General features: G+C 43.4%; 1 protein-coding gene across 4 annotated transcripts in view; it reads left to right on the top strand.

The window, feature by feature from the left end:
* The window catches only part of CDK8 (cyclin dependent kinase 8), a 65,516-nt gene extending 51,875 nt beyond the window's left edge, over positions 1-13,641 (top strand). For 3 of the 4 annotated variants that reach the window (XM_031615853.2, XM_031615855.2, XM_031615856.2), the window contains 5 exons: positions 671-743; positions 6,290-6,387; positions 7,741-7,819; positions 7,939-8,097; positions 12,340-13,641. In XM_031615853.2, coding sequence (XP_031471713.1) covers positions 671-743; positions 6,290-6,387; positions 7,741-7,819; positions 7,939-8,097; positions 12,340-12,465 — 535 coding nt within the window. In that variant the 3' untranslated portion in view covers positions 12,466-13,641. The remainder of the gene's footprint in view (positions 1-670; positions 744-6,289; positions 6,388-7,740; positions 7,820-7,938; positions 8,098-12,339) is intronic. The other variant, XM_031615854.2, reaches the window with a different exon arrangement.
* Positions 13,642-27,704: the final 14,063 nt, after the last annotated feature.

The following is a 27,704-nucleotide window of genomic DNA, read 5'->3' as shown; positions in this document are numbered from 1 at the left end:
AACAAGCTTAGTGTAATTGTCAGTCTCGATGTCTAGGGTAGCTTATGAAGGAAAGAATATCTTAAACATGTTGCTGTCACATTGCCAGATTCTAATACTTGCCCTTAAGACCCTACCACTGTTGTCTTTTTGCTTCCCTACTGATCAAATTGAGGGATTTGGAGCACTACTATTACATCTGTTTCTTGTACCCGCAATGCTATCGCAACAAACCATTTAGAGACTTTATTTCTGAGCTTCTGCTCAAAAAAGTGAGTTTGTGGATGTTCTTGTAACAACCTGTACATTGTAGGACAGTGTTGATGTGGACATGGCATTTATCTCGATGTGTCTTAACATTAGAAATATGCAGAATTCTCTGGGTAGAATCAAACTGTCCAAACTGTTACAGTGAAGTGGCTAAAAGTCCAAGTGATAGTTTGCTGACTGTATATGGTTTAGGAGTATGCTTTTTATATTGATGTGATGTGTATTATACAAACATGTAAGGGGGAACAGATGAATTTCTGTAGTCTTTAAGTGGTGTTTAAGCAGTCTCCTGGTTTTGGTGGTTGCTTTTTTTCCTGTGCTTAATGAATTAGCAAAGACACTATTTTTAATAATGTTTCTTCAGTGCTAAGTTTTGTGGCATCATTGCTTTGCATATTAGATTTTTTTTTTTCTTCTTTAGGTACACCAACTGCAGCCTTATCAAATATATGGAAAAGCATAAAGTTAAACCAGACAGTAAGGCATTTCACTTGGTAAGTTCCTGCATTCACAAAATAAAATAAAAATCCTTATGTAAGTTAGAATTGTTTAGATTGACAGTCTGTGACTAACTTTATTTTATAAATATTATACTTCATCTTTTAAATAAAGTTAGTAATAAGTGATATATGATTTGAAAGTAGCAAAAACACATTATCTTTTCACAGTAGTATAATTCTCTGAGCCATTCATCAGATTAATTCATTTATTAAGTGTATTAGAAGTTTTCAGTCTTGAAACAGTATTAAATGTGCAGCTATATTTGCAGTACTACTATTATTTTAGCTATTTTGCTGCTTTATGTACTTCTAATAGCTATTTTTTGTTTTAAAAATATCCTTAATCACATTATTTTCTACATATTCATTTTAAACTTACCACTCTTGCCTGTTTGAAAACAAAACAACATGAATTAAGAAAATGGCTACCAAACAAAAAGAGCCCAGCATTTTACTTGAGACTTGTATGTTTAGAAAATTACATCATGTATGTGTTCCTGGTGCATTGATCTTTAATATAGCTTTTTTTTACAGAAGCTTTTTAGTATTCTTCAGTATTCTTACAATAGTTAGTTATCTCTTGAACATAACACTTCTTTTTGTTGAGACTCCCGTTAAAATGATACACTTGTAATTGTAAAACACCCCAGTTAATTCCAGAACTGGTGAATGCATGGATAAGTGTGGTTGCCAAGGATGAAATGCTTTCTTTTATCATCTTGAACTAAGTAGAATTTTTCCTTTCCTGATGCTGATGTACAAGGTTTCTTGTCTCATGAGGAAGTGATGTTACATGAGACAACTTCGACTCCTTTCTGTTTTTTCAGCTTATTTTTTTTCCCACTCTTTCTTTGGTTTCTGTTTTCCTGCTTAAATGTTTGTGCCCTGGAACATGGAGACCCAGCTGCTGCTCCTGGTTGATTCATTTTTCCTTTTATCGTGTGGCATGTTGTCACAAAGTCGTATAAAGTATACTGTATTTTTCTTATGTTGCTCAGGCAGGTGATCTTCTGGTTCAACAGTTCTCTATAGACAATATTTGTAATGCTAAGTGAAAAATTCATGTCTGTGCTGTTGCCTGAACAAGGGGACAGAATAGTTTTGATGTCTCCCACGTGATAATGGCTACACCGTCATTAAACTTGTCTTGTGGTTTTTGTTTTTTGATACTGATGATTACAAAGATTGTTCACATCTTGTCTGCACATGATGGAAGGCTTTATAAGCCAATTTTCTGGTAAAGTGCCAGAATTTTACAATGTTTTTTATGCTTGTGGTGTTTTTTAAGTGTGTTGGCAATTTTCTTTTCTTTTTTCCCTTTTCACTCCTGTGATTGCTTTTGAATTGTTTGAGATAATTGCACAAAGCAAAAACTTTGTGCAGACTAAGGGAGTAGAAAATGCCTATTGTGACTCCTTATCAATGATGTGAAAAACAAAGCTGGATTGATGGCAGTGCTGGGAGGCCTCCTATGCCAGGAGACCTCTATGGATTAGCGAAGAGCTCCTGGAGTTACCTAAGCACAAAAAGAAAGTCTGTAGGGAGTGGAGGCAGGAACGGGTTACCTGGGAGGACTACAAAGTTGTCTGAGCAGCCAGGAATCAGGTTAGGAAACTAAAAGCCAGATAGAATTAAATCTAGCCAGGGACATCAAGGGAACAAGAAGAAATTCTAGAGGTGTATCAGTGATAAAAGGAAGGCCAGGGAAGATGTAGGCCCTCTCTGGAAGGAAACTGGAGATCTGGTCACATGGGAAACAGGGAGAGCTGTTCAGTGCTCAATTATTTCTTTGCCTCAGACTTCACCAGCAAGGGTTCTGGCAGTACCACCCTAGCTACAGAAAGCAAAGATAAGAACTTGGAGAAGGAAGATGAGCCTGCTTTAAGTGAAGATCAAGTTTGAGGCCATCTAAAGAACCTGAAAGTTCACAAGTCTTTGGAACCCAATGAGATCCATCCACAGGTTCTAAGGGAACTGGCCGATGATATGGTTCAGTTGTGTTTGGTCTCGAAGATCTTTAAGATCTTTTCCAACCTGAGCAATTCTATGATTCTATGATTCTGTGAAATTGCCAAGCCGCTATCCATCTTTTTAGAAAAGTCATGGCAGTCTGGTGAAGTTCCCACTGATTGGAAAAGGGGAAACGTAACCCCCATTTGCAAGAAGGGAAAAAGGAAGATTCAGGAAACTACAGACCAATCAGTCTCATCTCTGTGCCTGGCAAGATCATGGAGCAGATCCTCCTGAAGGCCCTACCAAGGCGCATGGAAAATAAAGACGAGGTGATTGGTAGTAACAAACATGGTTTCACCGAGGGTAAGTCCTGCCTGACAAACTTGGTAGCCTTTTATGATGGAGTTACAGCGTCACTGGATAAAGGAAGAGCAACTAATGTCATCTGCCTGGAGTTGCGCAAAGCATTTGACGCTGTCCCACATTATATCCTGGTCACTAAATTGGAGAAAAATGGATTTGACGGATGGATCACTCGCTGGATAAGGAATTGATTGGATGGTTGCACTCAGAGAGTTGTGGTCAGTGCTCAGTGTCAAGTGGAGGCCGGTAACGAGTGGTGTTCCTCAGGGATAAGTGCTGCAACCAGTGCTATTTAACATCTTTGTAGGTGACATGGACAGTGGATCGAGTGCACTTTCAGCAAGTTTGTAGATGACACCAAGATGAGCGGTGCAGTTTACATGCAAGAGGGAAGGGTTGCTATCCAGAGGAACTTGGAAAAGCTTGAGAGGTGGGCCCATGCCAACCTTATGAAGTTCAGCAAGGCTCAGTGCAAGGTCCTGCAGCTCAATCAGGGCAATCCAAAGCACAGGTACAGGTTGAGTAGAGAATGGTTTGAGAGTAGCTCTGAGGAGAAGGATTTGGGGGATATTGGTTGATGAAAGATTCAGTATGAGTCAGCAGTGTGTGCTTGCAGCCCAGAAGGCCAAATGTATCCTGGGTTGCATCAAGAGAAACATGATGGGCAGGTCAAGGGAGGAGATTCTGCCCCTCTGCTCTTGTGAGACCCCACCTGGAGTACTGCATCCAGTTCTGGAGCCCCCAGCACAAGAAGGACATGGAGCTGTTGGAGTGGATCCAAAGGAGGGACACAAAGATGATCAGAGGGCTGGAGCACCTTCCCTATAAGGACAGGCTGAGAGAGCTGAGAGTCTTCAGCCTAGAGAAGAGAAGGTTATGGGGATACCTGATAGTAGCTTTCCAGTACCTGAAGGGGGCCTACAGGAAAGCTGGGGAGAGACTTATATAAGAGCATCTAGCAACAGGATGAGGGGAAATGGCTTTAAAGATTTAGACTAGATATCGTGAAGAAATTCTTCACTGTGAGGGTGGTGAGGCACTGGAGCAGGTTGCCCAGTGAGGTTGTGGGTGCTCCCTCTCTGGAAGCATTCAAGGCCAAGCTGGATGGGACTTTGAGCAGCCTGGTCTAAAGGGAGGTGTCCCTGCCTATAGCAGGGGGGTTGGAACTAGATGATCCCTTCCAGCCCAAAGCATCTGATGATTCTATGATTTATTATGTTCTTAACCATGCCGTTAGAACTGAAGGCTGAGAGGAGGAAATGTACTTTCTAACTTTAGCTGTCTGCAATATGGAGGTCTGCATTGTGGTTGTACATGCCCATTTATAGCTAGTGAAAGGAGATGATCAACTCATACATAGATCGTGACACTAGATCACAAGATAAAAAGCTTAATCTCATGAAAAGTATGAAAAGCAAGTGTGAAATGAATGCTATTTACATATGTAATTTCTGCACATCTTGTTAGATGGGTGCTTATTTTTTAAAAAAGTGCTCTAAGTCAAAAGTGCAGCATTTCTTTTAAAGATCATTGTCTGTGACAATACGTGTACTGGATGGCATACCTGCCTATGGCAGGGGGTTAGGAACTGGATCATATTTAAAGTCCCTTCCAATCAAAGCCATTCTGTAATTCTATGGTCAAGGTGTAGTTTTGTCTTAGATGCTGTATTCCATAATAAAACATGAAGGATTTTTATTTTTCTTTCCCTGTTAATATCTGAAGTTCAGCTCATTCTGCTCATAAAAGCTGTGTGTCAAGCACAACTGTATTTCACAAAATAACTGCTGAATGGATGGGGAGAAAGAGATGCACCTGCACCACCCTTTTGAGAAAGAGACACTTCTAAAATGCAGTACTGCAGTTTCAGTACTGGAGTTAGACAAAACCTTTATGGTCTGCAGTTCCTAAACCAGAGAAAGATCTTAAATATATGGAAAGAGCATGGTATTTCTAATGTGTTTTGTATTGAAAATTGCTGGTGTCACAGTGGCAGATGTGTGAAGTCCAGACAGCTTCTGAAAATGTTCAGGTGATTGCAAAATGAGACTAGACCAGCAAAACACATGCAAGAGTTGTTTTTAAAACCACCTTTCCGTCTCTAACGTTATGCTGAATTTAGACTTCATGTTTGCTACTGGTATCTGGTTCGTTACTACATCCTTAAGAAAGGATGAGATTCTGGCTCTGTATTCTGAGCATTTCTCAAAGGCCATGCATCTAAATATCTGTGTTTGAAACTCTTTCCATATCATTTTCTCACTTTGCTTTGGTTAGCAGGTTTCTTTTATTTTCATCTTTGTGTGTTACCTTAGTGTTTTGGTTGTGCTCCCTGTCACTGAAACATCTTGTGTGCCATTTTAAAAAGTTAGGCACAGGGCAAATATTGTGTGTTCTTCTTAGCCCTCTTTTAATACATTCCAATGAGAGCAAGATGTGCCATATCAAAGGGTAAGGTTTTGCTGGTTTTTTAGTTGAACTGAGTTCAACTATTTTCTAAAATATGCTTTACTTTGTCTTTTGCATATTCATACTTTATGGGCAGTGATCATCTTCACTGTCTTTAACCAGCACAGACGTTTTGAAATAAATTTTCGAGTAGCTGGCATCCGATCTGATTTATCACTTTTATGAAGATAAAGGCCCAGGTCTTAAACAGAGAAATGGCGCTGGATCCATTTCAGCATACCAACAACGTGTAGCAAACAGTTGTGTTGGAGAATCTGTGTTTATCACAAGAGGTAAATACATGCAGGAGTGGGTAATAAAAAGTTGTCCAGCCAGGTGGAGTTTTTGAATGTGCTGATGGCCGCTTTATCACATCTTCTGAACTGTGACTTTATAGAGATCTGAATGCTATGGAAATCTATTAATGTGGCAGTATGAAATAATGAGGAGTAATGAATATGGCATCGCTTATCAATTGATAAATGTTAATTAAATAGTGTGATGTTACTTCCTGTTAAGTGTCGTTATGAAACTAATTATGCACATGTTGCATGTAGCAGGAAGTGACAGACTGCTAAAACTGATGGTAAGTTATGGATGCTCTGTGTGGAGCTATGTTTTTAACAAGAGAAGAGTTTCTGTCTTTTGTGGTTAAGGTTTTGACATCAGAGACATTTGTATCAGTTGATCTTTCAGAAATAATGTACTGAATATTTTGTACATTCTGTTCTATCAGTTCTGATAATGCAGAATTTTTTATCTTTCATTTTATGTAGCTTCAGAAGTTGCTTACTATGGATCCAATAAAGAGAATTACCTCAGAACAGGCTATGCAGGATCCCTATTTCTTAGAAGATCCACTTCCCACATCCGAGTAAGTGGTCAGTTTATTAACGTATCAGTACGTCCAGAGATGCCTGAGAAGTGCATGCTTTCTCTGCTATAAATGTTGGTGAATATTAAGCTGAATACTTACTGTCTAACATCCAAAGAAAGCTCTAACAGCTAAAACGCTGTTTGAGGTTTTTAAAATTAAGTAGCATTCTTATTAATCTCTTGCTTTATGGAACTTTGATCCTGTTAGTTGCAGCACTAATCTTGTTATTCACTGACAGGTTGATTAGGCATGCTACAGATCTTTATAGACAACTGCTAAGTGCCTGCAGGTCCACTCCTTTGCTCCAGAATGCCAGATGACACTCACTAATAAGTTTACATTTTTCTGTCCTAGCCTTTGTTGTAAATTCAGTGGTGAAGAGACTCAGCTCTGTGTCTCTGTGTTGTCATTCTTAACAACTTAAACCTATTTTCTGTAGATGCTCCCTTTTGTTTAAGCAGTGAGATTACAAAAGGAACAAAATTTAGAGACAATGAATAATTTCATTTTTAAAACTTCTCCCTTCCTCAAAATAAAAGAACAGTGCAGAACATTAATATGCACGTTTTTAGAAAAGTGATGAGAGCGTATTATGTATCATTCTCTACAGTTATTTAGGGTAGAATTTGTAAAGTGTGGTATGTATATTTAAAAGCAGTTGATTAAAATGACATTATATTACTAAAATCTACTAAGTTATTTATAACCTGACCTGCCTCTGTTATTTAATGTTGTCATGTGAATGATTTGATTGTGCATAAACTGGTTTTATGTCAGTGTTTGACTTCTTTCTTGTATTAAGTTGGCATTTCAAAGCAAATACACCATTAATAATGCTAATGGGTGCACAGAAACATTATTACAAATGTTTTCAATTGCTTAAGGGCAGATATATCTTAACTTGTGCTAGCAGTAGCAAATTAGTGTGTGATCCGTGAGACACTTATTTTTAAGTGTTGTTACAGGTGGTTTTGTTAATAGGCAGTGGACTTTACAGGACAGTTTTTAATTAGATTTGAGACAGTGAATTATGCTGTGACTGGACAAAGGCAGCTCTGTGGTCCTCTGCAGATACCTTTCCAGCCATCAATTTCATCACCAGTTACTGGAAACACTGAAAACTGTTAGGAATTTGGATGAGTTTATCAGAGGCAATGTAAAATTTAAAATTAATGTAAACAGATTTACTAAGTCTAGTATGTGATGGAAGTAAGAAAAGGAGAACTCCATTTGTGGTAGATGCAAGGCTCCCAGTGAGGCTACTTGAAACTAGTGTGGGTGGAGTATGGATCTTACAGGTCTAACTTTTCTGTTCTAATACAGTGATAAATAGACTTTTCTGGGGGGCAGTGTTTTTGCAGGTTGTCAAATCCCTTACCCAAAACGAGAATTTTTAACAGAAGAAGAACCAGATGATAAAGGAGACAAAGTAAGTACTGGAAGAACGGTATCATCGTGCTTCACTGGCTTTCACACTATTTCCTGTTTTCATGTTTTTTCATGTACTGCTTTTGAGTTGAAATTTTTCTTTGTGTTTAAACAATTGAGAAGAACCAGCAGCAGCAGCAGGGCAATAACCATACTAATGGAACTGGTCATCCAGGGAACCAAGACAACAGTCACACGCAGGGACCCCCACTGAAAAAAGTGAGAGTTGTTCCTCCTACCACTACCTCAGGTGGACTTATTATGACCTCAGACTATCAGGTATTTTTTTTTCTTATCTTGCGTGTTTGATTCTCATGTTCACAACAGAATTTCTTCAAGCTAATAAAGTAATCCTGTAAATGGTATTTTTTTTGCATCCATCAGATCAACTGCATTGATGGTTTGTCTGCCAATTAATATGCTGTTGCTTTTTAAATTTGCAGCCCATTTTAAGGAAATTAGGATCAGAAATTATTATAGCTACTAATTATTGTATTTGTATTAGGCAATGCTGATTGTAAATCAGGGGCCTGTTGTGCTTCTCTCTGTATGACCTAAAAATAACATTGCTTATTTTGACAAGCCTGCAGTGCTAGGAGGCAAAGGATATTGCAGTAAACAAGCTGAGTTTGAACAAGAGTTTTAGTTGGGCAAATGGATTGAAAAGCAGAATTTTGGATGGCGAAGTTGACATGACTGAAAACCAAGTGAGGCTCCAGGTTGGATAAGACCAGTGTTACCGATGGGAGGAGACAGGTGCGGTGGTGGCAATCAGTAAGTGAAGAAGGATCAAACATTAGGAAATTGGAAAAGTTTGGGATCGAAAAATATTTCAGAGTCTGCACAGGGAATGTTATCCGAATTAAAGACAGAACATTTAGCTAAAGCTAGCTAGAAATTACAAAAGAGGAGCAAGGAAGACATTTTTCAGGAGATGAAAAATAATGATCTGGAACTCAGATCTTTATATTCCACAACAAAACTTAGGAAGAGTCAAAGAAGATTGTTTTTGTTCACTAATAAAACTGTTGTTGTAGACTCGCTTTTCACAGTTTGACAGGCTGTTTCTCCATAAACACCAGTGGGTGTTGAAATCTTGTATTTCAGAATTTGTTCATGAGAGTATCAAGTGTTGCAGAAGGCTGCCTGGGAGTATGACCCTAGCTTATAAAAATGGGTTACTTGGGGTAGTGTGCAAAACTTGAAAACACCTGGAAATGTAAAATAGGGCCATTTTCAGGAGCTTTATTGAGACTCTTTGTATTGTGACCCAGTGTGCCATTGTTCAGTTCATCTCAGGATATCAGTAATTGATCAGTTTTCAAGTTGTTCTCCTTGAATTATATAGATTTTTAGAGCTGCTTGAAACTGTGTGGTCAGTCTTAACTACAGTGTTAACTAGAATGTTGAGTGTTGAGCTTCTGTATATAAAGATGGCCTGTCTTTTAGTTGGACTATGCATCACAACACTCCTACTGGAGATGCATCTCTTTCAGTTTGTCAAGCTGCAAAGTTGATCATAGTGCTCTTAGCTGGCTCTTTCTACTATTTCTGCATATCTATTTTTAAGGCAGCATATGCAATTTTAACCCTCTTAATTTTCATGTCATCTTGAGTCACATATCTGGGGAGTTTGATATGAAGGTTGCATGCATTGTGTCAAGGAGCCCCATTTACTTGCCCTATTTAAGCATCCTTCACCTAATTTTGCTGCTGTAGCTTGGCATTTGGAACAAGCTTATGTTTCCACTTTTGTGAGCAAGAGCTGAGATTGCTACTTGAGAAGTTAGACTCAAATTGCCTTGGAAGGAGTTGAACTAGTTTTGTTTTCAGTTCATGTTCATCAAAACTTTTGTGTTCTCTCATAACCATCCCAGGACTGTAGATGGGGGCAGCCCTTGTCAGCAAACTCAATTTCAGAATACTTCTGCCTTGAAGTAGTGATAACAGCTACTTCACTCCCTCAGGAGCTCGTTTTAGCAACTTGATTGCTCCTAATTAATAGTTTTGCTTTCTTCAGGAAGCAAAACGCTCGGTTCTTTAAAAAAAAAAAAAATCACTTAACAAACAACAGCTACGACAAAAAGAAACCAAAAAACTCTGTTCTTCCTCCCCTCACCCCTCTCTTTCAGTCTCACATGAAAGAAATGGGTTTTGTTAGGTTATCTGGAAAATATGGTAAGCAAAGAGAGATGTGCACTTGCCGGCACTGGAACAAAAGCAGTTAAATGTTGCCCATTGGTGGTTTCAGGTGTCTCTGAAAACATTCCTCAAATTTCTTAATTTTGATCCTGCAACTCAAAGAGACAGCAAACAAATGTTACAATACAGCCCTCTGTTTTAATCAAACACCTATTCCTTTGTTCTTCATTTAATTTGTTGAAGTTCCCCTTGTGAAGAAGGATTGCCATCTTCTGGGCAGGACACACTACAACAGTTTCCCTTTCCACTTAGAAGCCGAATTACTCTCTGCAGAACAAGTTGACCTTCTAAATTCTTTCTGCTGTGCATAAAAATAGTAGACACATAGCATACAGACATCCTTGCCTTCTCCTTATATTTGCAACATGACACTTCTGAAACTGATGCGATTAAATGAACTGAAGCAGTTCCAGTACTCTGCACTTTTGCCAGCTATCACCCTGTGGGTGCTTAATGGTATGTAAAGAGTACTGGCTATTTACATCTTGTCTTAAAGCAAAAGCTGTTAGTTGCACTAAGTTTCATGAAAAACATGATTTCTTTAATGAGCCCCACCTTATAAAATCAGGTATAGAAGTTGTTTACAGCTTCAGTAAATGGTGAATTTTTAAATGGCTATGCTTGTGATATTTTCTAGTTTCCTATGTACAAGAGGCATATTTGAGCAAAAAGTCTACTGGGGGGTTTTTTTGCTCTGTGGAATGCATCCCATGTCTGCTCTGTGGAGAAGGGTGACCCCGAGCTTTGATGCTTTCACTGAGTCTAAAAGTGAAGGCAGGTGTCACAGAAGTTCTGTCACTGTGTTAATGGTGAAGCTCAGCAGTGCTGATCTGTTCCCGCTGTCACTAAGTGCTGCTCTTGCCATTTCTCCTTTTTTACACTATGCACCTCTAGAGAGCTAGCTCCATCCACTGAGCATATGTTAACAAGTAGAGTTTGGCTTTTGATTTTTCCTTGCTCAACATCCCAATTATAGTTTCTGCTCTATATGCCAAGTGGAAGAAAAGAAGCAAACAAACAAAAAGCCAAAACCCAATCCTGTGACTTTTCCAACTGCTACTTTAACATTTTACTTTTTTGGGACATTGTTTAACCTTAGATTTGTGTATTCAGATCTCATTAATTCCACCTTGGCCCTGGAGTACTCGCTATGGAGAAGCTTCCCAACCTTTAGTAGGAGCTGCTTTTGCTAACACAGGTCTTGTGGTATTAAGAGTTCAGAAGTTGCACAGCAGGTTCCAAAACCTGTGATTTTTGTGTGTGTAAACCTTAACATTTACGTGAAACAGCACAGTAATTTAATGAGATTGTGTAATGTGTTAAATGCTACCCAGTGATCATATGCTTACATTCAATGTCCTGCATGCAGTCCTTCCCCTTTATAGTTCCAGTTGTGTAAATAATTGACTTCTAGGCTGAAATTGAATTAGACAGCTGCTGACTTGCTCAGGTCTCCTTGCAATGCTCTACTTGGTAAATAATCATAGAAATGCCAGATGAAAGGGGCCTCTGGAGACCATCCAGTCTAATCTCCCACTTGAAGCAGGACTGTTGCTAATGCTAAATCAGGTCAGCCATGGCTTTATGTAGCTGAGTCTTGGAAAATTCCACAGACAACCACAGAGACTTCACCTTCCTGGACAAGTTCTCCTAGTGTTATGCTGGCCTCCTTGTGCATATTTTTTCCCTAATGTCCAACCTGAACCTCCCAAGCTTCAGCCATTGTGGCCCTTTTCCCTTGAAATATCTGGTTCTACTGAGAAGAGCTTGGCTATCATCTTTAACCCTCCTCCAAGGGGCTGTAAGACTGCTAGATGGCCCCCTAGCCTAAATGCTCATCATTTTCTAAGCCCGTGCTCCCAGGCCAGGCAGAAGGTTGGTGAGCGCATCTTTGTATCAGAAGGTCTGAATGATTCCAACTGGCTCATCAGCAGTGAGATGCACAGATCTGAGCTACAGCCCCAAAATGCTTTCTTGGTAGGGTGAGGGAGCAAGTGGAGAAGCCTCTGATGTGGCTGATGTAGCTTTCTGTAACATGCATCCATGTGTGCCATATCTACCTGGAGGGCTGAGTTGGGGTTTGGCTCTGATGGGTCTAGATTCCCAAAAGGTAATTCAGAGTGGATAACTGACTGGTGGTAGTAGTGCCTTTCTAACCTGATGTTCACATCTGCCCTGTGGTAATCAAAGTGAGAAGAGTATAGGGACTGCAGCTGCTTTAGGACTGCATGTGCTCGGTGCGTCTTGAAGAAGTAACCCTGTAGACCAAGCTGCCCTGCTAAGAAGAATTACCATTCCTCTGCTTTTACCCCTTTCTAGCGTTCCAATCCCCATGCTGCCTACCCCAATCCCGGACCAAGCACATCGCAGCCACAGAGCAGCATGGGATATTCAACTACCTCCCAGCAGCCTCCACAGTACTCACATCAGACACATCGGTACTGAGCTGCATCCCAATAATGTCAGTGCACTGTTGCTAATGCTGCAGGACTGCGCAGCTGCCTGCCTGGAACCTGGCCTGGGCCACAAGAATGTACTGTACAACCACACCTTCAACACGTCTGATCGCCAAGTTCCACCACCTTTCACAGAATGGAGTAGTGGCTCCCAAATTGTACCCTGATGTTTTTGGGTTAGACTTGAAAAGAAAGTGCTAGCACAGTTTGTGTTGTGGATATGCTACTTCCATAGTTTACTTGACATGGTTCAGACTGACCGATGCATTTTTGTTCAGTGACAGTCTGTAGCAGTTGAAGCTGTGAAATGTGCTAGGGGCAAGCATTTTTGTTGTCGTATGTGGTGAATTCTCTCGATGTGACAACCTTATCTGACCAATAGTACACGACATCTTTGAACTGGTACTTGAAGCATACAGTATGTGTTAACATGGCAAAAAAGCAAAATAACCATGATTCCAACTGAAATTATTTTGATATACATTTATTTTTAGTGACTTCTGTGGGTTGGTTCATTTGCCACGTAGGTCAGTGTTTGATGACCAACACAACTGCTATGATGAGGTTTTTTTAAGGACATGAAAACGTTTGCATTTTTTCCAGCGATTACAAACGTCCCAAAGATTAATTTCCAGCGTAAGTTTTTGGTTTTGTTTTTAAATCTATGACTTGACTGGTATTAAAGCTGCTATTTGATAGTAAAATAAGTATGTTGTCATTGATATAAACATGTTTGGTTCAGCAAACAAGTGAAAATGATTGTCATAGACAGTGTTTTATTTTTTTTTCCTGTTGGTGTTAATGATTTGTGAGCATGCTTTGGGATTAAAAAAGCATGAGTGATATTCCCTAAAGAGGTGTGGCATCCGTTCAGATATTTCGTCATGATTTTTGAGAGCCGGCTTGGTGTAGTGGACTTTAAATTTCGTTCAGTTACTTCTTTTCTTCTTTTTTTCAATGTCCGCACGTTGTTTAGGGGTGCCATTCTTACAGCAGAGGATCAAGGTGTTAGGAGAGCCTTAGAATTTATGAGGAAGACCTTACATACAATGTACTGTATCAAACTATTTTACATGAATGACGCAAGTATTCTGAATAAAAAAAAAAAATCGAACATTGTTAAAACAAGGTGTTATGTAATAAATTTATTTTTCATAAATCTGCACATGATCTTTGCCTGTATTCCTTCAATGCGCAGCGCCCCAGTCTCCCACTGTACATATAGATTGGGTTTTATTTTCAGAAACAGCATTTAACCTGCATTTCTACTGCTTTTTAAATAGCAGAAAAAAGATAGATGCCTTCATGAAACATCATTACCTCCTGTTGGGGACATCTGGTTGGTCAGCTGGAGGTGCACTGAATGTGGGTCTATTGCCAGCTGTGTTTTATAGATCAGACAGCTTGTTTTCATCTACAAAATCCAGAGACTTTCTTGCTTAAGTAGTTTTTCTAAGGTTTCTTTCACTTTCTTGTGATCTGATAGCATACCACGATTTTATGACATTAATATCTTTTGCAGTATATGTAGGATTTTGTCTGCGAACGTTTCCTGGAGAGTGAACATCAAGCTGTATATCGATTTGTTGCATGAAAAGGGCAGAGAAGTTTGGCATAAATAATGCATGGAGGTGGGGGCTGGGTGGGACCAAAGAAGAAACAAATCTGTAGCCAACCCAAAATGCAAACCAAGGGTAAGTTTGAGGTGTAGATGAAAGTAGTGGAATAGAGAAGAGGTTTAAATGTTTTCGAGATTTAAGACAAAAGAAAAAAGGCAGAGTCCAAAGTTTATGCTGCTTGAGAAAGAGGAAGTTCAGTGATAGCCTAAGATTCATAGTGGACTTAATAGGGTCAAAATGTGACTTTCTCAAGTCTGGAATAAACTTAAATATGGAATTGGGAGTGCTGTAAGATTCTTTCTGGTTTCTTTTCAAATGAAAGCTTTTCCCTCCTTTCCTAAATATTTATGTAGACTTTGAACTTGTGTGTTCAGTGGCTCTTACAGCTGCTGAAGGGGTGACGAGAGTAATTTTTATGCAATTTTTATTTCTATTAAATTTCTATCAGCCTAGATTTTTTGCTTATTTGTACTTAATAATGCATGAGAATTAGTATTATTCATATTAATGCAAGTCTTACTTGATACCAGTATATTTTGATGTCTCCAACGCTTTGTTTAAAAATAGCAGGCCAACTTTAATTTATTTTTCTATAGGGATGTGCTGCCAGCTGACAAAAGGAACCCTTGCCATTAGTTTGCACTTGAATTTAATTTTCCCATTGAAAAGGTTATTTGAGATGAGGCACAGCTTATCAACTGATAATAGTAAAACTAAATTATGCCCTACATGTAGTTATAAGTTGTCTGCTCCTCCGTTTGCAGTCATTTCATTCATTCTACTCCATTCTTGTAAACGTAGCACAGATTGCTTCAACAAACTGCAGTCCTACAGGGCGGTCACATTTCTGTATCAGACTTGTTCTGATGTCTGAGTGTCACCTTCTTTTGGAGGGTGAATTTGGGATTTCTTCCTCCAGAATGGTGGAAATAGAAGGTTGTCAGTACTTGGTGTGACCTCTGCCTTCAAAGGGAGGGTATATTTCTACTGTTGCTAAGGCTAATCTTGTTGTGTTGGTGATGGTTATAAAATTATCTTCTGCACCAAATCAATTTCTTAATTCTTAATGCTGTCTTAAGGAAGACTGTAGGAAAGGCACTAAATTACTATCCTGAACTATTCAAAAACAAAAGCATAAATTCATTCTGTCCCACTTTGGCTTTGGGGAGCTTTTAATGTGAGGCTAAGGGAAGGTAAGGAAGGAGGAAGCATCTTTGAGAACATTTTAATAGAGCAGTTGCAGACTGGTGAGAGCAGCGAGGCAGTGGCAGCTGGCGTGCGAGTTGCAGCTCTCCTTGCACAGCTGAGCATTTGTTGTGAGACTCAAGAAGTTCAGAGCTTTTCATTTTTCATCAACAATTCTCTGGACTAATCTGAGCATATTTCAAACACCTGGAGCCTGGGAGCCACTCTTTGTTGCTCTGATTAAAGAATAAATTATTTTCCTAGGGTAGGCTTATGCTGAAAGTGGGCTACAGGCTTAACTCAATCATCAGGCTAAGTACACTTTTGCACTTTGATTCACCTTGGCACTCGCAGCAAGCCAAGCCTTTATAAAACAGAGCTTATGGTGGTCAGAATTTATTATACCTGCTAAGGATACATCTCTCTAAGAAAAAATAGAAAACATTTTTTTGCAAAGACCCTTTTTGAAGAAGGTTTTGGTGTTAATGGAGGTGGGAGGAGCAGCAGAGGAAGGAAATGAGACCTCTTCTGCCCTTTGCCTTTTCTATGTTGTTGTATAGGAATTGAAAAATACTTGGTGAGCTCACAGAGCTGCCAGGGCAGTGTGCTGCTGGGTGGCAGGCAGAGCTCAGGTTGGGTTTTCCTTGAGTTTGCTTTTTCCTTCTTTCTGGGATGCATGGTTGAGTTGAGCCTGCTATGAGCTGGGAAGATTCATGTGGAAGTGGCAGGAGCAGTAGGTGCAAACACCACTTCCCTTTCTCTTTATAGCACTTGACTTAATACTCTGAAAGAACAAGAAAGAGCAAGTGCCTTCATATTCTTGTGCTGAGGGCCATGAGCAGCCCAAGTGTCTCATCAGCAACCTTGTAGCTTTGCACAGAGCCTTCTCCAAAACACAGAGCAAGGTGTTTCTGTGAGACTTCATTGCCCCTTAGTGTGGTGTCCGATATGAAGCAGTGCAAACTGAACTCCATCACCATCTGAAGTGAGAAGACAACAGCAGAGCATGAATGGAGCATGTCGAACCATCTGAAGATCTATCAGAAGGGACCTTGGAAACTCTTCCTAGTTTTTTTGCCTTGCTGTTTGTCTCTTGCCCGCTCAGACCCAAGTGTAAGTGGTAATGAGAGCGAGGGCTCGGGGTCAGTTGCATGTGAAGGTTTTATGGGAAGAAATTACCTGTGCTGTTCCCCGGAGTCCATTGATTCCTTTCTGAAATTGTTGCCTAAACAATGAGCCACTTCTGCCTCTCCCCAGGCCCATCCTGGATGCTGAAAGGCTTGACCTTTCATGTGTGGTGGCTGCTGGTGATTTTATGGGCACTGTTAGGCAGTTTGACTGCCACCAACTGGAATAATTGGGATAATTGGGGAGGGGGAACTTTGATTGGTTATTGCCTTTCAAAAGGGAAGGTCAGAGATTGTTTCTTGGAGCCCACTGTGAAGTTGCAGACCTGCCATTTGGACAAAATGTTGTTGCTATTGTAAGTTGAGCATATTTTTTGTGGAAGGACTGACTAATGTGGCGCTCCCTGCATGCTATTTTAGTTACACCTCTGAATGGAGTTGTCCTTTTGTCAGGTAGCATAACTATCTCAGCATCTTCCTTGAGGCTGAATAGCAGCAGAGCTTCAGGAAGCTGCTTCTGAGACAGTTTAATAGCCAATGTCCCCTGAGACCAAGGTGGATGAGCTTGGTTCAGCATAATTTCTTGTCGCGGCTATGGATAAAGAACGCTTTGTGAACATGGCAGGCATCTGAACGACAGGATGTACAAACTGCTCGAGCAGCATGGAGGCAGACAGCAGGTGCTTATCCTCTGAAAGCAAAAAAAATGCAGCTGCTTCTTCCACCAGGGCTCTCTTGGTAAGTTCTTCACAAGGAGAATATTACACAGCAATCTGTATTTTGGCTGACTTCAACAAGCTGCCCCCAAGCAATTAGGAGGGTCCTGTGCTGTGGAACTTGGCACTGGTGTCAGTGAGGCTGTTGCCCTGGGGCAGCACATCAGCTCTCACCCAGGGTGTGAACATGGATAGGCTCCACCACAGCTCCAAAAGCTCCCAGATTGCAGGGTACCAAGCAATACTTCTCAGCCTGCCATGGTCAAAGTCTTTCCTTGGCTCCCACATGGAGCCTAATTAGCCTTTATATTTCAGACCCTCTTACGGGCTGCACACACACTGGGCTGCGTGAGGTGGAGGAGGGGTGAATGCAGGAGAGCCTGTTATTTAAGCAGCACAGAACGCATTGGTGCATCATTTCCTGCCTCCACAACAATGGGACATGCATATGCTTTCTTGAGAAGTTTGCTTCCATACCTGGGGATGTGGTGAGGCCACAACACCGTGTTTTGGCCACATGCTCCTGCAGATCTGTCACACTGCTCACACATCCAGCACATCCTGGGGAAAGCATCCCCACAGGTAACATCTATGTCTGGGTGCCAGCAGCAGTCACCTCAGCACTGTGTGGGCTGAGGCATGCTCAGCTCCATAAAGGCAGTTCATAGTGGCTCAGGCACTCCTCATGTCCTGTGCTCAGGGTCTGGGCTTTCCCATGGTGTTCTGTCCTGTGCTCCAGAAGATCAGGAGAAGGTGAGAGGGGTTGATAAATGCAGCCTGGAACCTTAGAAATTCCCTTAGAAGCTCCTCTTGTGTCCTACCTCCTTTACCAGTGTGGGTATGTGGGATAACCACATTTGCAACATTTGAAGAGCAGCCTGAATGTCCTGTGTCACCAGGCTGGTGATGTGTCCGCAGCCTGGGGATGATGAGCAGCTGCTGGGTCAGGTCTCATGAGGTTCAACAAGTCCAAGTGCAGGGTCTTGCACCAATGTCATGGCAATCCCTGCTTATCAGTACAAGCTGGAGGATGGAAGGATGGAGCACAGCTCTGCCAAAAGGATCTGGTGGTGCTGGTGGATGACAAGTTGGACATGAGCCAGCAATGTGCCCTCTCAGCCCAGAAAACCAACCGTATCCTGGGCTGCATGCAAAGCAGCATGACCAGTAGGGCAAGGGACTGATCCTGCTCCTCTGCTCTGTGCTGTGAGGCCTCAGCTGGCGTACTGCGTCCTGATGTGGAGTCCTCAGTACAGGAGAGACGTGGAGCTGTTGGAGTGCATCCAGAGGAGGGCCACAAAAATGAGCCAAGGGATGGAACACCTGTGAGGACAGGCTGAGAGAGCTGGGGCTGTTCAGCCTGGAGAAGAGAAGGCTGCGGGGGGACCTGAGAGTGGCCCTTCAGTATATAGAGGGGGGCTGTAAGAAAGAAGGGGACAGACTTTAGCAGAGTCTGTGATGACAGAAAAAGGGGAAATGGTTTCAAACTAAAAGATTTAGACTAGATATAAGGAAGAAGTTTTTCAGTGAGGGTGGTGAGGCACTGACACAGGTTGCCCAAAGAGGTGGTGGATGCCCTGTCCCTGGAGGCACTCAAGGTCAGGCTGGACAGGGCACTGAGCACCTGATGGAGCTGTAGGTGTCCCTGTGCACTGCAGGGGGTTGGAGCAGACGATCTTTTAGGGTCCCTTCCAACTCAGATGAGTCTATGATCTCATCAGACCTCAGCTCTGTGGGCACAGAGGAGGGGCTGTCAGTGGCCATCATGCTCGGTGGACTGTGGCACCTTGCACTGCTGTGTGCAACTCACAGGTGCAGGAGCTGTATGGGAGCAATTCAAAGTGCCACACGACCTGCTACCACAGGTCCAATCTGCTGGGAACAGAGAGGAAATCCCTGACAGAAAATCTGAACAGAGGAGGGACAGCAAGTGCTGTGCTCACTTGTAACAGTGGGTGCCTGAAGTCAGACAGCAAGGTTGCCCAAGCAGGGTCTCAAGGAGACATGGTGGGATGCCTGCTCCTGGAGTCGCAGCATGTGATATCACTAACACCAGCTCCCAGTGTGTGTGTCTGTGGGCAGCCTCCCATCCCAGTGCTGTCCCTCTTGTGAATGAAACGCTGGTGGTGGGGCTCAGTGCAGTGCTGAGAGTCCTGAGTGGGACGTGGGCACAAGCAAAACAGAGGGTTGTAATCTGCACTGGAGAGTCTGGTTAGAGGCCTATAACTTGCTATGTTCCCTGTCAGTGCTGGGTCTGGTCTTGTTCAAGATCTTCATCAGCAACCTGGATGAAGGGAAAGAGTCCACGTTCAGGAAGTTTGCTGATTATACGAAGCTGGGAGGAGTGGCTGACATACCAGAAGGCTGTGCTGCTATTGAACAAGACCTGGGCAGTCTGGGGAGTTGGGCAGGGAGGAACCTGAAGTTTAACAAGAGCCCAACATAGTGTCTTGCATCTAGGGAGGAGTAACTGCATGAACCAGTACAGGTTAGGGGATGATCTGCTGGAGAGGAGCTCTGCAGAGAAGGACCTGGGTGTCCTGGTGGACAAGAGGTTGGCCGTGAGCCAGCACTGTGCCCTGTGGCCACTGGTAACCTGGGGTGCATTAAAAAGTGAGTGGCCAGCAGGTTGAGGGACTTCTCTCTACGCTGCCCTGGTGAGGCCACATTTAGAATTCTGAGTCCAGTTCTGGGCTCCCCAGTTCAAAAAAGACAGGGAATCTCCTAGGAGGAGTCCAATGAAGAGCCACAAAGATGATAGAAAGTCCTGGAGCATCTCCCATATGAGGAGAGGCTGTGTAAGTTGGGCTTGTTCAGCCTGGAGAAAAGAAGGCTGAGAGGAGATCTGATTAATGTTCATTAATATCTAAAGGGAGTTTGGAGGCAAATGGATGAGGCCAGGCTCTTTCTCAGTGATGCATAGAATAGGACAAGGAGCAATGGCCTATAACTTGAACATAGGAAATTCCATACTAACATGTGGAAGAATTTCTTTATGGTGTGGGTAATGGAGCACTCGAACAGGCTGCCCAGAGAGGTTGTGGAGTCTCATTTTATGGGGGTATTCAAGACCCTTCTGGATACCTTCCTGTGCAGTTTACTAAAGGGAACCTGCTTTGGCAGGGGATGGACTCAGTGATGCGGGAAGTTGCTTTTCTTTCCATCTTTGTACCCGAGTGAATCTTTTCAGCTGAAAATAAGTCAAACTTCATGTCTGCTAATAATGATAAGAAATAGGAGCAGTTAGCAAAACAGGGTTTCTACAGAGATTTTGCCCATTTTTCAGCAGGCTGAAGGGCAATCTGAAAGCACCATTCCTTTTGTATGACTGCGGGAACAATGTGAAAGGCAGCTGATAGTTTTAATAATTCTGTGGATGAACAGAAGTGCACAAAAGGGTGTGTGATTTGGGGTTTGTAGCTGTCTGCAGAGGATCAGCACCTACAAGAGAGGTTCTGCACGGCCCCAGGGAAGGACTTCGTGCCTTTACCTCACAGATCTCCCAAATAAACAGTCACCAGAACCCCTTGGGGTTTGAATTCAAACAGGATGATATGATAGGAAAAAAAAAAATCCACACAAAAAAATGAGAGTTATCAAACCACGAGGCAGGAAAGGAAATATGTTGAAATGATGTCAACTGTGAAAATACCAAAGGTGAAACTGTGTTAAGAAAAGTTAATAGGGATGCAAGAAAAGAAATAACCAGGGGAAAAGGCAAACTGCTGGTCTGCACTCTGGAGCCAAACCCATCCCTGTTGTAAGTGTGGTGCTGGCAGAGGCTGTCCCTGGCCATCATCTGGGCTGGCCTAGGCTGCAGGGCATGGGGTGAAAAAGAGGGAGAAAAGAAGGCTGCACAGTGACCTCACTGCAGCCTTTCAGTACCTAAAGGGAGCCTACAAACAGGAGGGGAATCAACTCTTTGAAAGGGTAAATAACTGCAGGACGAGGGGAAATGGTTTTAAGTTGAGGGAGGGAAGATTTAGGCTGGATGTCAGGGTGAAATTCTTTACAGAGAGAGTAGTGAGGTGCTGCAACAGGCTGCCCAGAGAGGTTGTGGATGCCCCGTCCCTGGAGGTGTTCAAGGCCAGATTGGATGGGGCCCTGGGCAGCCTGGTCTAGTATTGAATGTGAAGGTTGGTGGCCCTGCATGTGGCAGGGGGGTTGGAGATTCATGATCCTTGAGTTCCCTTCCAACCCTGGCCATTTTGTGATTCTGTATGCTCATCTTTGGGCCGTGTGATGCGTAGGACCTTGAGATGCACTACAGAGGTGGGGTGGGAAAGTGAGGGTGGGTTTTCCTCATGACAGAGTGCTCTGTTTGGAGTCTTCTTTTGTCACCCTGCCATCTCCTCTCCTCACCACTCTTAAGGGCATGAGCATGGGACACTGGAGGAGACCCCCCAAGGGGTGCAGCCAAGGTCCTCCAGAACTGTGGTTGTAAAACAGTGGCCATCCTGGGGAGATACTGCTGAACCTCAGCAGGGACTTCGAGCCTGAGGTCAAGGCAGCCCCCAGGCTTGTTCCTGGGAAGCAAATGATCCAGTTCACTCATTTAACACAAGAGCCCAGCTCCATTGCAAGCCCTCTTCATTCAATACTGCTCCACCTGAGAGAGAGTCTAAAGTGAACAAATGTGTCTCCAAACCCATCCCAAGTCCTTACGCTCGAGCCTTGCACAGGGGTTGTTACTTATAATGAATATTTTAGGCTTCCTTCAGAGGCAGCTGCTGTGCCCCTGTTGCATGCTGTCTCCCTGGAGGAAGCCACATTAGCTACTTTGGGTATTCAAATGCTTGATATATGGTATCTGTTCTATGGAAAAGTGCCTCAGGGTGAAATGCGTTTAATAGAGAGAGGCTAACATGGTAGTGATTTATCTCATTTTGGTAAGTTCATGCCTGTAATTCAATAACCCCATGAGCTACACTTAACTGTATTCAATAAAGATGATCTAAAGGTGCTGTTCATGCAGGTGAAGGATTCAAGAACTGGAGGAAAGGATGTTAGAAATAAATGAACTTGAAGTAAACAAGGAGCTCAGGCAGAACCCTTCCCCATGATGAATGTCTTGAGCATCATTAAACCCATACAAATGGCTCAGCGAGAGGCAGAAATTTCTTCCTCTGAAAGGAAAAAGCTGTGTGAGAGACTTTCATTAAGGAGAAAATACCACGTTATGCTCCAGCCGTGACCCAAATCCTGCAGCAGCACTTTGCAAGCTGTCATCACGCGGAGCACTCCTGGGAGAGAGTGCTGTATCATCACGGAATGAGGATGTGCTGCAGAGGGCACAGGAAGCCTGGTTGCACGCAGCCAGAAGAAAGAGAGGTGATAGCTCATGGCTTTATTCTGGATGTGCTTTGGAAACCTTTAGACAAACAACTGGGCGCACAAAGCAGACAAAGCCACATGCAAACGGTACAGCAGCATGACAAGGAAATACAGTACCTAAACAGCTGCTCAGGGCTGTAATTGCTCGGTTTGAATGTAAACCCAAAATAAATAGCATTGGCAGCTGAGTCACACAATTGTAGACCTGAAGCTCTTCAAAGTGAGCTCTAAAAATACTTTGTGTGCTGTAGAAATTACTGGCTGCATGCAGAGGAAATGGGCACTGAAAGCACACTATCACGGCATTGACAGAGGCTGTGCAAAGGACTTTCAAATAAGATGTGGCTGCCGCTGGTGTGCAGGGCAGTTTGGGGAGAAGAGCAGGTGGGCACAGGTCCCTGCTGCCCTAAGTGGGTGCATTGTCACTTGTGGGTCATGGTTGCTCCTGGCATCAGGGACATCCTGCACAGCCTGCAGTCACTCGGCTGTTGCTGCTCTTCCTTCACCATCACCAGTGAAGGGAAAGCTCAGCCCACCATCACTGCTACCAGTGCTGGAATGTGCTGTTCAGTGTGGCCCCCACAAATGGGAGATGCTGGGAAACAAGAGCATTTCTGGACTTCATACACAGTAAGTGTAGTTGGGCATTGGAGCAGGCTGTCCAGGGTGGCGGTGGAGTCACCATCTTTAGAGGTATTTAAGAAGTGCAGAGATGTTGCACTGAAGGACGTGGTCAAGAGCAGTCACAGATGTGGGCTGATGGTTGGACTGGATGATCTTCTTGTCTTTCCAACCTCAGTGATTCTATCTGTAAGGAAGAAGCCCTGTTGTACCTATGGGTTGAGTTGCACCTTATTTGAGTTTCCATCATGAGCTGTACCTCACTGCAGGCGCCAAAACTCTGCTTCTTGGCCAAAAGCCTGGACAAGTGGGCATGGAGTGGTGAGGTGATGCCAAGACCCACAGACGTGCTGTGAGGAGGAGATTCTCCAGAATGTGAGGAGACACATGTGGGATATAGGGCTGCCCAGGAGGTGGTGGTGTCACCATCTCTGAAGGTGTTTAAGAAGCATTTAAATGTTCTACTAAGGAACCCGGTTTAGTAGGGAAATCATGGTGGTAGGTGAATGGTTGGACTGGATGATCTTGGAGGTCTTTTCCAACCTTAGTGATTCTATGATTCTATGACCCAGAAAAAGCCCCTCTACCCCAGATGTCTCTTGACCCTCAGCCATGTCACTCTCCTGGGCCACAGCCCAGCAGAACACTCTCTGTGACATTCTCCTTAGCTCTGGCTGCTTGGGGCTTTCCAGCATTGGCTGCTTCTTACTTCACACCCAAGTGATATTTTAATGGAGTGAATGACCTGCCTCTTCTCAGACCCTCACAAGGATCCTGGGTAACCACATCCCTCTCAAAGACCCAACAGCCAGTGGTAGGAATTGTATTGAGTGACATTAAAGCTTCAGCCAAGGCTCAGCTGGACATTCCATTTGGCTGTGGTCACCATGACTGGAGCACTGGAAGATTTTCCAGAGCATGTGGCAGAGCTGACCATTCTGTTTTTCCTGCTGCTTCCTGAAGGGACTTTCCTGTGCAACAACTTCATCTGTATGACTCAGTGAGGCCGTCCCCATCCCTCACCCCATTGGGACACTGGTCGCCAGCAGCACAGTGCTTGAACTTCTGCAGGACCCAGGGAGGAGATACCTGGCCCCAGTGGTCCCACTGTCTCCAGCCCAGGAGCCCAGAGGCTCAGGAAGAAGCCCAGATGTATCCCAGAGAAGGGGTAAAATGTGTGCAATTTGAAGTGTGTTTGTGGGGGGGAAGGATGATGAAAGTCAGCAGTTAAACCCAAAGGAACAAGTGTGAGCTCTGAGCCCAGGACAACCTCCAAGTGCTTCTCTGGGTCATTTTTTATGATGTCCCAAATGTTTTGGTAAGTACATTCTTCTTAGCTGATTCAAACACAGAATAGGATCGATGTGTTTTTCCAAAGCTTTCCAAATGGGTTTTTGAGCAGAGTTGTCCAGGCAGGAGGGAATGACAAGCTTCCGCAAAGGCCCTGGGAGGCAGAAGGCTTCTGGTCTGTGCTGCATTTATTCCACAGCCCTACAGAAAACAACTCGTTGAGTAATCTTTTCCCCATTGGTTGTCATTCTTTTTAGTCGTTGAAATGTTTGTAGTTTCCATTTACATAAAACACTCTCCTAATGCTTTTTGCAGCTGCCTCTTCAATCAAAATCCACCAGAATACTCAATGTTGTGTCAAGCACTGATCTGTCACTGCTGTGAATGTTCTTCTTTGGACACTTCATATCCTTCTGTTCACAGAGCATTTCTGTTGGCTGTTCTGCCCCTCCACACTGCAGCTATTCTGCGCCTTCTGTTGCCTCCCAGCACTGCACAGAGGTGCCCAGGGAGGTGGCAAATCTCTCTCCTAACACATCTGAATATACCAATCACTATAAATATTCAGCGCAGTAAAACCATTAATGCAGGGTGATTAAAAAGTTGTGGTTCCCCCAGCAACCTGAACTCACTGCCTCGCGCACGCCAAGGCTCAGAGATTACCGCTCTGCTGTTACACGAATGCTTCCATCTCGCTGCACCGTGCAGCTGGGCTGGGGTTGCCATGGGAATGGGAGGTCGGATTTTGTGCTGGTGTGGATGTAAAGAAACTCACCGGTCCTGTAATGGCCTGTTTTTAATGCTGCAATGACTTGTGCTGCTGCCCCATGATGCCTGGCTGGATATGCACTGAATCAGTCGCAGGATGGCTGAGGTGGAAGGGAGCTCTGGAGGCCACCTGGCCCAGCCCTGCTCCAGCAGAGGCACCAGAGCAGGGTGGCCAGGGCCACATCTGGGCAGCTTTGGGAGATCCCCAAGGAGGACAGCCCACAGCCTCTGGGCAGCCTGCGCCAGTGCTCAGCCTCCTTTGCCATGTTGCTTGGAGCGCTGCAGCTGGAAGCTTCTTCCTTGCTCTCTTCCTCAGTCCTGCAGCCCACAGATGCTTGCCTCTGCCTGGTGCCTCCATTTCAACCCCCCTGTCTTTTGTCTTTCCCAGTGCCATTGTTCCCAGAGCACTCACATTTTCAAAAATGTGACTTTTTTTCTTTCTCAGGCCACATTTCCTGATGTGTTTTCACAGACTGCCTGCAGTTTTCTCCTCAATTATACCCAGATCAATTCTTTTTTCTTATTTCCCTCTCTTTCTTTTCCCACTACTGCAGCATCTCCTTTCAGATGAGGGCTCAGCAAATCATTTATATCTACCTGTACATGAAGAATACAATGAATATTTCAGTATTTCCAAAACTCATAGATGATTCTACAGTCCCATCTGAGATGTTTGCTCAGGACTATCCATGACTGTTCAACAAACTGCAAAAGATCCCTGTGTCACTCAGCCAACAGTGCAACACTCAGGCTGCTTTTTGCAAGGGAGCTCTGTGAGTAATGTAACTAAAGGACAGCGGGGAAAGGAGCAAACCCCAAGTGAGAGCAAGGTATGAATTTTGAGAGGGTAATTAGCTTTTAGGAGATCTCATCCATGAGTTCTCTGTCACAATGGGGCTTTTATCAAGACGGAGTGTCTTTCCCACTCAGCCACAAATTGCGGGGATGGATGCAGGGATCACTGGCTGTGAGTTTATGGCTGTGCTATACAGGAGGTCAGATGAGATGATGGTAATAGCCCCCTATGGCCTTGCAATTTATGGCTCTATGAATTTCAAACTGTTCATTCGGTTGTAACGTTTGTAATTTATCTCAAATTAAATGTCATCCGGTAGGTGACCAGAACCAAGCCACCTGACTAGGACAGCCCTGGTTGGGGAGAGGCAGCTGCCAGCACACAAACCACAGTTTGCTGTGAGCTGCTCTTCAGCCAGCACAGCCCCTTTTGGAGGAGTCTTCCCCACAAAGAAATCGCCGAGGTCCAAATGTTCCCTCTCAGTGGGACCTCGAGTGGAACGGGAGCATGGGCAGAATACTGAGCTTGAGCAAAGTGCGTGGTGACCTTCACAGATCCTCTTTACAAATATTCCTCCTCTCCCTCCCTTTCCATCACTGCCTTCCCTAGAAGTAAGCATTCTTCTTACCCTTCTCTTCAGCTTTTCTTTCTATATTTTCCATGTTAAATGATACTTTCAGTAAGACATGGCCACCTCTGCTTGCAAAGTGCCCCCAGTGAGCTGTACAGTGACAATGAATCCAATTCCATAGCATCTCTGTGGTTTATTTCAAACCATCATATCTCTTTACAGCATTACTCAGGGATCATTATTCCAGAATAGCAAATAATTTCTTTTTTTCCACCCATTTTTCTTATAACCTGAATGTGATCAAAGCTGTACCTTGTTCAGCCACATAGGTGAGAGGCCAGTTTAAACGTCACCCGCAGGGCAGGCAGCAAACAGCGGGTGGAAAGGAGTCTTTGTCCTGGGGAAAACACACTGTGATGAGCACGGCTGTTTTCTTGAGTGGAGCTGGGAGCCTTGGGAACTCCTTGCAAATGAGGGTCCAGGGCTTACAAATAGCTATCTGCCAGTTTCTGCCTTGTTTTTGTCATGATTAATGTGCCTGAGAGATCAGGGATTTGACACAAAAAGCTGTATGGCTGGCATGGGGCTTGCACACCAGCCATCACAAACACCACTAATCATATGCAATTTCTCCTGGAAGCACTAGAGGGAAGACAGGTGAGCAGTTCCAAAGTGATTTGTTTCCAACCCACCATCCCCTGTGTTACTGGGAAGTCAGGAGCTACACTGTTTCTCCTAAAGATTTCACCCCCAAAGTCATATAATTACATAAGAAATGCAGTTTTAATTTTAATTTTAATTTTTTTTTTTTTTTTTTAAGGGAGATATTTAGGGAAAACTTGTAAATAAAAGGCCTTACCTATACTGGGATATCCTGATAGGAAGTGTGGCTTTAGTGATTTAATCCAGGGACAACATTTCTCTGATGAGGGCTGTGCATGGGGACCGAAGCATTAACTCCTAGCCCCCATTCACAGGACAAGGGCATTCTGTTAACACATCTAATTAGCTGTACTATTAGCAGAGCTGCTGGTGGTGCTGTTGGAGAGGGCAGCTGGGAGTGCATCTGCGTGAGCTGCACAGGGGATGTGCTCCGATGTGTGCAGCTCTGCCCCAGGGCTGCGTCAGAGCACTGTGCTCCCCTCCATTCTGTATGCTGCTGATGTTAACTCCACACAGCCTAGCTTCAGGATGACTGCTC

The sequence above is a fragment of the Phasianus colchicus genome, chromosome 1, assembly GCF_987193195.1.
Source record: "Phasianus colchicus chromosome 1, bPhaCol1.hap1.1, whole genome shotgun sequence".
NCBI lineage: Eukaryota > Metazoa > Chordata > Aves > Galliformes > Phasianidae > Phasianus > Phasianus colchicus.
The sequence above is the reverse complement of the archived record's forward strand: the minus strand, read 5'-3'. Positions and strand labels throughout refer to the sequence as shown.